General features: G+C 46.1%; 1 protein-coding gene across 1 annotated transcript; it reads left to right on the top strand.

The window, feature by feature from the left end:
• Nucleotides 1-731: 731 nt before the first annotated feature.
• Nucleotides 732-1,184, top strand: LOC136488743 (uncharacterized). Its single transcript, XM_066485569.1, has 2 exons — nt 732-1,071; nt 1,177-1,184. Exons 1-2 carry the CDS (start codon nt 732-734, stop codon nt 1,182-1,184), a joined length of 348 nt encoding a protein of 115 aa, XP_066341666.1.
• Nucleotides 1,185-11,897: the final 10,713 nt, after the last annotated feature.

Genomic DNA, 11,897 nt, shown 5'->3' with positions numbered 1-11,897 from the left:
TAGAGAAGGACAAGAAGAGGATCTAGGACCACCCCACCGCCCTTCGAATCCTAAAGGAGAGGGGCTTGAAGGGGTTGGGCATCATCGGTGCCTGCCACACGAGGAGGGTGGCACCGCTGATGAGGCACATGCTCCCCTTGCACATGATGGCGCCCAGGGCGTCACTTGATGGGACGACACTAGCCGAGTGAGCGCTCTCCCCCTTAGAAGTAGTGCAACACATCAAGGAGGCGATGGAGCCTTAGTGAGATGACGACGGTGCCCTCCTCAAGTTTGTGTATCTGGTGCAGGGGCACCCTCCGATGTGGCCAGAGCTAGGGTACATTGTCTTCGTAAGTTTCCTTTCCTCATGTTTCCTCTTTTAATTGAACTCCTGACCCCTTGACGCTGATATTGAAATGGGTGAACCAGTCAAGGAACCTCACCCATATGGATCACTCGGCTCCACTGCCGAAGGATCCATCCATCACAGCAGTGAATTGTGCCGAGGCCAAGTGATTGAAGAAGGCAAAGGGGGACGAGAGGAGGAAGAAGCAGCAGAAGTTGCGGGCATGGTAGCGAGGGGAGGACACAGACAGTGAAAATGATGACGAGGAAGAAGATGATGAGGTAGCTGATGACACCGAGCATGATGGTCAGGAGAGTGAGGGTACGTTGACAGGTACCCACTCATCCCTACAGGGGCCTTTCCCGTTCCACGTGGGGGAAGCATGCCCATGGGGCTAGCGGAGATGGGCCGAACCGTCGCCCTACCCCAGGAGACAGTAGGAGCGGGCGGGTCTGCTGCCGCACCCGAGGTGCCAGCGGAGGGGGGTGGCCCCGCCATCGCGCCTAAAGAGCCAGCAGGGGCAGGCGGATCTGCCGCCGTGCCCGAGGTGCCGGTGGAGGAGGGCGGCCCTGCTACCACGCCCCAAGAGCCAATAGGGGCGGACGGATCTGCCACCATGCCTGAGGTGCCAATGGAGGGGGCCACCGTACCCCCGGATGCAAGGGAGGCAAGCCCCTCTGTCCGGGAGCAGGGGGTGACCTCAAAACGGCCCCGCCCCGATGAGGTGGAGCAAGCACTTGGGGGTTCGTCCCCCAAATGTATACTCCGCCCAACAGCGCCAATGTAAGTCATCGACTCCTCTATTTTCTGTATTTTTTAGCGTGACTCATGCCTTTTGTTTCTTGCAGCGTCCTAAGACGTGGTAACTTTTTGGCGCTAGCACCCAAGAAGAGCATCGCCATTTAGGAGAGACAGCGGCCGTCGCCCGACATCGCTCCCATTTCAGGCGGGAGCGGGGCCAACGTCATAGCCTCGTCAGCTGGTCAGGCGTCGCTTGTAGTGGTGCCCGTGCCCTCGGTGGGTCAAGCGGACTCTGGGGCAACCGGCGATGGAAGCGATTCCACTGCCGATGTCGGAGCGGACGGAGCTGCCACTCACACTCGTGGTGCCGACTGTGGTGGGCGCAACACCACCGGTCGAGGCCCTGCCTATGTAGTCGGAGGCGACAGCGTCCATAACAAGCTAGGCATAGCTGGATGCAGCCATGGTGGTGCCCGAGGCCGCAGCGCGCCCCGTGTCATTGGTGGCCCAAGTGAGGGCGCCCGCCGTGGGCCGGACGGAGGGGGATGTGGCCGGGGGGTCCCCGGATGTTGCAGCGGTGGCAGAGAGGACCGGCGGGGAATCATCCCTGGTCCTAGTGTCAGAGGGCAGCCACTTGCCCATGCAGGACGAGCCCCTGCTCCGATGGGCGAACCCGCAGGACCCATCGTCGACACTCTTCACCGTCGATGATGCTGCTGAGGGCATGGAGTGGGAGAGTCTCAATGTGGGGATCATGGTCGTGCTAGAGGCTTTGAACCAGGCCAGGGGTGCCCTGTGTGACGTTGTTGTTCCCACCGGACGGGTATTAACTTAATCTTGCCTCTCGCCCTCTTCTTTCTTCATGTATTTTTGTGTTCTGATCACCATCCTTTTTCAGTCTCTTATCGCTCGTAGCTGGGAGAAATCCCGGTTCTTGGCGAACATAAGGAGGACTAGGACCGCCTCATCGAAGAGGCACAGCTGCACAAAGATGTGACCTACCAACTCCGACAGAGGGTGGACGAGTTGACTCCCCTCGCCATGGAGGTGGACAATCTTCGACAGTGGGAGGCCGAGGCCCGTCGGGACACGTAGGATGCCGAGAAGTCATTTGAGGAACTATCGGTGAGGGCATGGCAGGATGAGGAGGAGGCTACCAAAGTCCGGAGGGAGCAGGACGAGCTGCACTAGAGGGATGCCGAGACCCACTAGCGGATCCATGATGTCTTGGCCGAGGTCGAGAAGGAGTGGGAGCTGAAGCTTGGAGCCAGGAAGAGGTTTGTGGCCCTTCAATAGAGGGCAAATCTGGACGCCGAGGCGGTCACCCGGCTGTGCAAGGAGCATGACGAGCTACGCCAAACCAAGCCATCTAAGAGCGCGATGTGGTGCAGCAGAAGATCGACTCCTTCCAGGCCGAGCTCGGAACCACAACAAGACGTAAGCTGGAGGCCGAGGGCGCCGCTACCGGGCTGGCCGCAGATCTCGCCGAGGTGAGGAGGAACCTTCGGGCGGAGAGCGATGAGCTCGACTTCCTAAAAGTCACCCTCGGCGTAGTCTGCGACGACCTACAGGTGGTGCAGGCGGAGGGGACCAGATCGCTCGCGGCCCATGCCGTCAACATCACGGCATGGGTGCGCCAGCTCGAGAGGGACGCTCTTCGCTTTGGAGTCACCCAAGCCTTCGCCATCGCCCGCTCTCATTACGCGGAAAGTATTGACTTGGAGACAATGAGCCTCGGCTTTGTGCTTGGCTACAAAGCCTCTAAGCTGGATGAGATAGAGGTGGCGGTGGCTCCTCTTGCGCGGAACTTGGCAGAAAAAGTTGAAGACATAGTTCTCCCCTGGAGGGGATAGTTAGTCGAATAGGTCGGATGAGCATTCTTGTAATCTGTGGACAAGTGCCGACCCTTTGTATCTTAAAAACAAATTCGTAATTTCATCTCGTTTGATTGAACTTGCTTTCCTCCCTTTTTGAATGCGAAAAAGGGGCTTACGTATTCCGACCCTTCCATTCGTTAAGACCGTATGGCCCGAGGTGTAAGAGAGAAACTTCGATCATGCTGGTGAGCAAAGACACCGTAGCCACCGAGGCGTAGGTTTTTGTAGTTCGCCTAGGCATGCTAAATTATCCGATTCTGCAAACCTTGCCACTAAACTTAACCATGAGGAAGAGGTCTGACGCGGCGACTATTTTGAAAAGAGGTGTATTTATACCCTAATCAGCCCCCGAGTGAGATCTGACCCTTTGTAGTTGCTAGGGTTGGATGTCACTGAAAATCGAGGAGAGGATAGCGAAACTTAGGAGAATGCGTCTCTTGTATTCGCACATACCCCCTCCCTAGGATCTCAGCTATCATTCTACGACCATGCGTTTGGTCTCCTTGCAAGTCCAACCTTCCTCGAGCCCCCACACATGGCGAAGATAGAAAGCTTCAAGAGAGGCCTTGGCACCAACTTGATGAAAACTATGGCCAACTCCAGATGTGCTTCATATAACGAGTTTGTCAGCGATGCCCTAACTCAAGAGAACCAGAACAACCTACATGCGGCAGCAAAAGGCCGCAAGTGAGCAGCTGAGGCGGGTGCCTCAGGGTCATCTCTCTCAAGGGCTCTAGTGGTGGCTAAGCCACAGTTCCGTCCCCTAGCGCCTAAGTTTAGGCCTCCCTAGAAGAACACCCAGTCTAGCCGGCCTCAGAAGGTGTTTCACAGGGCCTTCACCATTGCCATGCCCAAGGGAAACACCGAGCAAGGAAGCTCAATAGGGCCAAAAAGAAACTAGCCATGCTTTAATTGCAACCAAACAGGGCACTGGTCCAGGGAATGCCCCTATCCTAAGATGAGTGGAAATCAGAATCAGGGCAACCAAAAGCAAGCCAATCCTAAGGCACGTCCTGGGTACGTGCACTATACAGCCGTGGAGGGAATTCCCGCAGGGGAAGTTGTGACCGCTGGTATGTTTCTTGTAAACAAACACCCCACAATTGTTTTATTTGATTCTGGAGCTTCGCATTCATTTATGAGTCAAACATTTGCATCTAAGCATGATCAAAAGATAATTGAGGTAGACATGGGTGGTTATAATATAAGTTCTACTGGGGCTTCTATCTCTACAAACCAAATAGTCAGAGATGTGCTTATCTCCATACAAGAGAAGGAGTATACCTTGGATCTTATAGTATTGCTAGGACTAGCCATAGATGTGATTTTGGGCATGAGTTGGATGAGTGGTCATGGAGTTCTCATTGACACTACCACTAGAACAATTATGTTGAGGGAACCCAAGGGGGTAATGCTTTTCTTGTACCACTTCCTCAGAGTTTTGATCTTCAAAACTTGTCATGTGCCATCCAAGCCACTACTCTTTATGATATTCCAGTAGTGTGTGAGTTTCTGGATGTATTCCCAGATGAGTTGCCTAGTTTGCCGCCTGTTGGTATATTTTAATGCACACAGATAAATCGGCAAGCGCACGAATACCGCTGTAGCTTTCACCTGGAGGTATTCCAAGTATCGTATCCATAGGGAAACGTGTGAGGTTAACTATGGTCCAACTTAACCTAGAGTAGCAATAAGAATTAAGAAAGTTAAGAGTGTAGAGGAGATCGCTAAGGTCTTCTAGTTCTAATCTCGATAAGCTGTCTTCTATTGTTTAGCTGGGGATATTACTAAGGAAAACACAGGCAAAGTATGTTTCCTATAGTAACTTAAATCCTGCTAGGCCTACAAACGGGAGGTGGACTATAGAGGATTCAACGAGGCTATAAGAGTCACCCTCGCAAGCTACCACCGATCTAGAATATAGGGTACATCCACGAGTTACCCGAGTCTAAGCACCACGCTTAGACTACGAATAATACTTTAACCTAAGGCCAATAGATTAAAGCACTCAAAAGAGACTCGCAAACCAGAAGAACAATATAAAGATGTTACTTACTTAAATCAGAAGTTGATTACTAGAGAAATCTCAGACGTAGGATGACTTCCGCTAAGGTACAAGCCATAGAGAGAGCACCTACAGGCCGGTAGCTCCTCCAAACTCTTCCCTCACTCTCCATCTCTCTATTTCTAAAGACTAGATCCTATGGAGGACTAATCTTCTCTTGATATCTAGCTCTGATCCTCATGAGGAGAATATGAATTAGGGTTTTAGGATCTATCTAAATCTCTGAGGATCTGATGAGGGAGGAGGGCAGGGGCTGGTATATATAGCCCTGAGGGTCCAACATGAGCCCTTGGATCAAACCGACTTAAGCAACGGCTTAGATGCATCCTCAAAGGTAGTGGGGAACCGACATACAAAGCAGGCTAACATGGCAGTGGGTTGAGCCCCGCTTCAGTGATTTGCCTTCTAGACCCTTCTAGAGTCTTCCCACGTAGGTACCGTGGTGGAATTCCGTAATTTCCTTCGATGATTCGGTCCTCCTTGGCGGTTTTCTAGATAAACCCTGCTAAAAACACAGATTCACCAAAACTCATGGAATTTATTAGTTTAAACCCCTAAACCTTCATTAGTGATTACATTTATGCCCTTATCCAGTTTAATTGATGGTTTAAAATGGTTGTTAACTACCGTCAACACCGCCTAATAGGGATGTGGAATTTAGAATTGAGTTAGTGCCAGGTACATCAACTATCTCCAGAAGATCCTATAGAATGCCACCAAATGAGTTAGCTGAACTTAAAATTCAGCTACAAGAACTTTTGGACAAAGGTCTCATTCGACCTAGTTCATCTCCTTGGGGCTGTCTGGCTTTATTTGTGATGAAGAAGGACAAATCATTGCGGATGTGTGTGGACTATAGGCCACTCAATGCCATAACCATAAAGAACAAGTACCCTTTGCCTCGTATTGATATTTTGTTTGATCAATTGTTAAGAGCAATGGTATTCTCTAAGATTGACTTGAGATTAGGCTATCACTAGATCAAGATCAGGCCAGAAGATATACCTAAGACAGTTTTCTCCACTAGGTATGGCTTTTATGAGTATTTAGTCATGTCTTTTGGACTGACAAATGCTCCTGCCTATTTCATGTATTTGATGAATTCGGTATTCATGCCCGAGCTTGACAAGTTCATGGTCGTGTTTATCGATGATATCCTGATTTACTCTGAGAACGAGGCAGATCATGCGTAGCATCTGAGAGTTGTCTTGTCTAGGTTGAGAGAGCATAAATTGTATGCAAAATTTAGCAAGTGTGAATTCTGGTTGAGGAAAGTACATTTCCTGGGTCATATATGTTCTGAAGATGGAATCTCTATAGACCCATCTAAAGTGCAAGAGGTCATGGATTAGAAGGCCCTGACTTTGGTTCATGAAGTTTAGAGTTTTCTAGGGCTAGCAGGCTATTATCATCGATTCATTCCTGATTTTTCCAAGATAGCTAAGCCCATGACCAGATTACTTCAGAAGGATGAAAAGTTTAATTGGACTCTGGAGTGTGAGGCTGCTTTTCACACTCTACGGACCTTGCTAACTACTGCTCCTGTTCTGGCACAACTCGACATTGAGAAATCTTTTGATGTGTTTTGTGATGCGTCGGGTAGGGTGTGTGCTTATGCAAGAAGGTCGGGTTATTGCCTATGCTTCTCGGTAGTTGAGGAAGCATGAAGTCAACTATCCTACCCATGATTTAGAGCTTGCAGCAGTTGTTCATGCTTTGAAGATATGGAGACATTACTTGTTGGGAAATGTATGTCACATATACATTGATCACAAAAGTCTCAAATATATCTTCACTCAACCTAAACTGAACATGAGACAGAGAAGGTGGTTAGAGCTGATTAAGGACTATAATCTAGAAGTGCACTACCATCTAGGAAAAACCAATGTTGTAGCAGATGCACTTAGTAGAAAATCCCACTATAATACTTTAGAAGCACTGCTAGAAGATGGGTTTAATCTGTTGCATCCTGTTGTGCTACACAACATTACTATCAGTTGCTCACTTGAGAGCAAAATCCTCAAACTATAGAAGACAGACGTAGGTGTGTTCCATATCAAGAGAAAGATGAAGGAACAAGAAACCAAGCATTTTTTTTGGTGGACCAAGATGAAGAAAGAAATCACAGCCTACATTGCTAGGTGTGATGTCTGTAGCCGGGTAAAGGCAGACCATCTGAAACCTGGTGGACCGCTCCAACCATTGTTGTGGCAGAACCTCCTAAATTATAGGGCCCACATGCACCTGTCACTGTCCAATGACCTCTGATGACTATGCATATGTTCCTGGTAACTTAAGAAGCATGTCGGGTGTCCTCGGGAAACCCGAATCATCCATAATTTTTCCAAGCAGGGTCCCATTACAGAGTCATTGCAGTATTACAACATTTATTCAAATATATACATCAGAGTAACATAGAGGAAGTCTTAGAATAACTTAGTTTACAAAACAGTTGTTTCAAACCTTACAAACTAAGTTCGATTATTATTACAAACCATAGTAGTGGAGTAGCTTAGTAATATAAAACAAAACACACAAATAAAGTGCCCTGCCCAAGAGCCACACATTTACTTGTCGTCAATGATTTGAAAAAAAACATCATGTAGCACGGTCCAAAGCAGACCTGCTCATGAGACTCACCTGCAACAAGGGTTAAAGAACCCTGAGTACAAAAGTACTCAACAAGACTTAACCGAAGTAAAAACTGAGAAGACTCAGGAATGCAGGCTAGGGGATTCAAGGTAGGATTTTAGCAAGAATCAAAGTTCTTTTGCGTAAAAGCTCTGTAGCAAGATTCTTTCTTTCAACATTTACAACTTCATAAATATCTTATATAAAGCTAACATGATCCATATTGAAATCATGAAACTTCATATCAAACTCTTTCTCAAAACTTACTCAAGTTCCATTTATTAACTATGATGATGAACTGTGAGTTGAGTCTCCATAACCGAGGAGCAACGACGATTTGAACCGATTATAACCCAGCTGGGGATTCCCAACCACATGACATACGCAGGTCCCCGACCTACATATATCAACCTACCCTCAGATCCTCTAAAACAAGAATGGGTCCGCGCCACCCGAGAGCACAGTACTCCACAAATCCAGCCCATTGCCACGTGGGTACATGCTACTCTCGCCATCTCTCCACTCCTAGTGCGCGAGTAGCCATTCTCGTAATAGAATAGCCGAGTTAAGGCTTACCGGAGTATATGGCCAGTACTACAAAGTCTCACCTCATGCAATTCAACAACAGACGGTTCTTAATCGACACAGGCGGAAAGAACCCGCTCACAAGACATCCATGTCTTATGGCTCTCATACACCGAGTCCGCCCGGTCTAGATTTATTACTCCACAAGATTATATCTCATGATAACATAAATAACCAACCGTAACCAAAGATCCAGTTATATCTCGCAGGTGACAGGTAATCACCCGACTTCTATCGGTCTAAGCATGGCTAAGCATAAATAGGCATTCTCGAATTAAAACTGGTAACAAGGTTGATATGGAAAAACAAGGTTGGTAATGCACCAATTAGGTTTCCACGCAACTCCTAATCACCTAATACAATATATAAATAACAAAAGCGATATAATTTTATAAAACACAAGGTAGGTTTAAATGCATCCGGGGCTTGCCTTGATTGTCAGAATAGTCAGGTTCCGGAGATGTTCCACAGATATCAAACCCGACCTCAACAGGTGGATTAACTTCCTCAACAACTTGGTTGACTACCACGTTCTCACTTTCGTTCACTACACGTAGTAATAATGCCATGTTTAATATGATGCGAGATATACAACATGATGCTTGACGATGGATGCAAAAGTTAGTAACTTGAATACAACTTTCCTTCGCGGTACAGTTGCAAACCAACAACTAACTAAACTTTTTCAACACTCAAACTCATACTTTAATTGCCAAGGATCATTATATGTTAATGACCCAAGGTCATCACTCAATCCCAAATTCAAACAAAACCTAAGTCATTAAGGTTTACTATTTGTTTTTATTAATTAAATTAATTTTAAATTATGAAATAAATCAACTTTCTCCAAATGAGCTCAAAATTTTTGTGAAGGCTCATCACATGATAACTAAGTGGCAAAACAATTTTCATAATTTTTGGATAATTATTTAAGCCTAGAAAAATCATGGAAACCCATTTATTAATTAATTTGAGCAATTTTTATCACATTCAAAATTTACTAAAAAGTAACATTTAATATTTTTTCCTAAATAGCTTACATCTCAGAGAGGTCACACAAAAAATTTCATAATTTTTGGAGCTCTATTAAATTCTACACAAAAATAACAAAATCACAACACTATTTAAACAAATCTACAAAAAGAAAAATTTCATATTCAAACAAACCGTCACTGACATCGGGGTCCCACATATCAGCACAGTACCCCGCGCTCAACAGCGACGACCACGCGTTTGACCGCCGGTATCTCGTCGCTGGTGAGGTTTACGGCGACGGCGAAGGTACCATCATGTTCCCCATCCCACGGCGGTTCGGTTAGTGGTACTAGCTACACCAATTACGGCTTGGTTCGAGCTCAACGCTGGCCATGGTGGGTTGGCCGAGCTATGCACGGCAGTGTCACGGCGTTCAAGCTACAAGAGTTAGCTAGAGCTTCCTAAAACTACTTGAGTAGCAACAGAGGCTCACCTAGATCGTGTTAGAGCGTTCGGTAGACGATGAGCAGCAAAGGTCGCGTCTGTCAGCGTTGATGGCAATGGCGGCAATGGAAAGCTCGACGTTCTGGTGGCTGCAGCGGAGGAATGGATCAATCAAAAGGCCACAGAGCATCACGGCAACACGGAGAAGCTGAAGTTATGCACAGCAAAGGCAGGGACGGACCGTATAGCGCTGGCCACGGTGAAGCCAGGTCGTCGGTGATGCAGCCGGCCGCGAGTAAGAAGGGCGACGCGCAGCGTAACTCGGTGAAATCAGGTGCCTAGGACCGGTCGACTGGGTTCGCAAGGAGTAGTCGGAGCTATGGCATGCTTTGGCTGAGACTGGGAGGGCGCTACGGCGATGGTGCGAGCTCGTCGGAGTTGGGCGGTGACGACGGGAAAAATAGAGGAGGAAACGGAGGAGAACGGCGACGACATCTCGGCTTTATAGCGCGGCCAAGGACACGAAGACGACACGTGGTAGCTTCTCCATGCCAACGCAAAGCCGGAGGTGGCCACGGGCGCGACTGGAACGCGGTGGAAGATCACCGACGGTGAGGTGTCGCCTGCTGACACTGTTCACTTTATTTACCGAATTGCTACTTGTCTAATTTCTCAAATTACTCCCAAATTTGTATGGTAACTCAAAAATCTCCAAAAATAAAAGTTGTTCCAAATTAAAAGTTCTACAATCTTACTTTAATAACCATACTCCAATTATGTCTATATTTTGAATTGCAAGTTTAAAATCAAAAGGGGACACTTTAAGAATTTATCCCTTTTCAAATTACTTCAAAATTTATAAAACAACTTTGAAAACTCCAAAAACCAACTTTGTACAAAATGACAAGCTCTACACTTTTTATTTTAGGCTTAACTCCAAAATGTGCTTAGATTTTGAATTAGGTTTTCCAGGGTTGAATTTAATGCTGGAAATTAGGGTTTCGGAATCCAATTCAATACAAAGGTTTTGAACATGATTTAACCCATACAAGTCAACACATATTATCATAAAAATAAACTTGTTTTAGTGAATGCATATCAAAGTTTTCACTAACACCAAAATGATGTGCAATGCATATGATGACATGGCATATTTTAGGGTTTAAAACACCAGAGGTGTTACAATCTTTCCCCCTAAAAGAAATCTCGTCCCGAGATTACAAAGTACCAAAAGCATGGGGTTGAGTAATGGAAAAGGAAATGTGTCAAACACATTAACTTTCAAGTTGTTCATAAAACAACAAGAGTTGACTTGAAATTGTAAACGAGATCAAAAGACACTTGTAAGGGACAAAGGATTAGTAATTTCAATGGAATGATGGAACATGAATTCCAAATGAGAGTTCCAAGATGAGTGAATCACATTAATTGCGGAGCTATAATGGATCATGACCGCAGACCTCGATACCAGCGAGCGCCCAGCAGTATTTCCTTATGGCTGCAATCCACAAGAGACCCCAGGTTTCGACGCGGCACCGTAAATCATGGATCATGGCACCACCATAGGGCACAACTAATGTAACTCACAAGTAACACATGTCAAGCTAGCAAGGTCAAGAAACTAGCATGTGTTGCATTAGGAGAGACCAAGACATGACACATGCATAGGTTTGAGAATTCAAGGATTAGTCCCAAGTTTCAACATTGAGTTGATGGGGGAAAATTAAAGTGCATCAAGAAATTCCCAAAGATGTGGAACTTATGAGCAAGTACAATCAAAGAGTGGTTTACTAGCAAAGCCTGGTACATGACCAGATTCATTGGGACAAAATAACTATAACAAGTAATAGCCATTCCCTGAATGGAAGGAGGAAGTTTTAAACATCATTATATTTCAACTTCATATGAATGATTATAACTGGAATATGTGCAGCGTTTTATTAATGACATGATGCATGAACGATTCTTACGAAACTTAAACATCAAAGCTCCTAAGGTACATAAACAATAGTTCTTATTATATAGGGCATAATAAGATTACTACTCGACCATATAAAGCTTTTTTAATCAAATAAGGAAGTGCGAGAATGAATTAAGATAAGTCGGAAGCAATTTGGACCAATATAACAGGTTAAATTTATTTGCCCCAAATCATTTTGAAGTTTTTGTAAAACAATACTACAAAAGTCCATGTAATGGTCACTCTGATACCATTCTGTGGCAGAACCTCCTAAATTATAGGGCCCACATG

This window comes from Miscanthus floridulus, chromosome 10, assembly GCF_019320115.1.
Source record: "Miscanthus floridulus cultivar M001 chromosome 10, ASM1932011v1, whole genome shotgun sequence".
NCBI classification, from domain to species: domain Eukaryota; kingdom Viridiplantae; phylum Streptophyta; class Magnoliopsida; order Poales; family Poaceae; genus Miscanthus; species Miscanthus floridulus.
The sequence above is the reverse complement of the archived record's forward strand: the minus strand, read 5'-3'. Positions and strand labels throughout refer to the sequence as shown.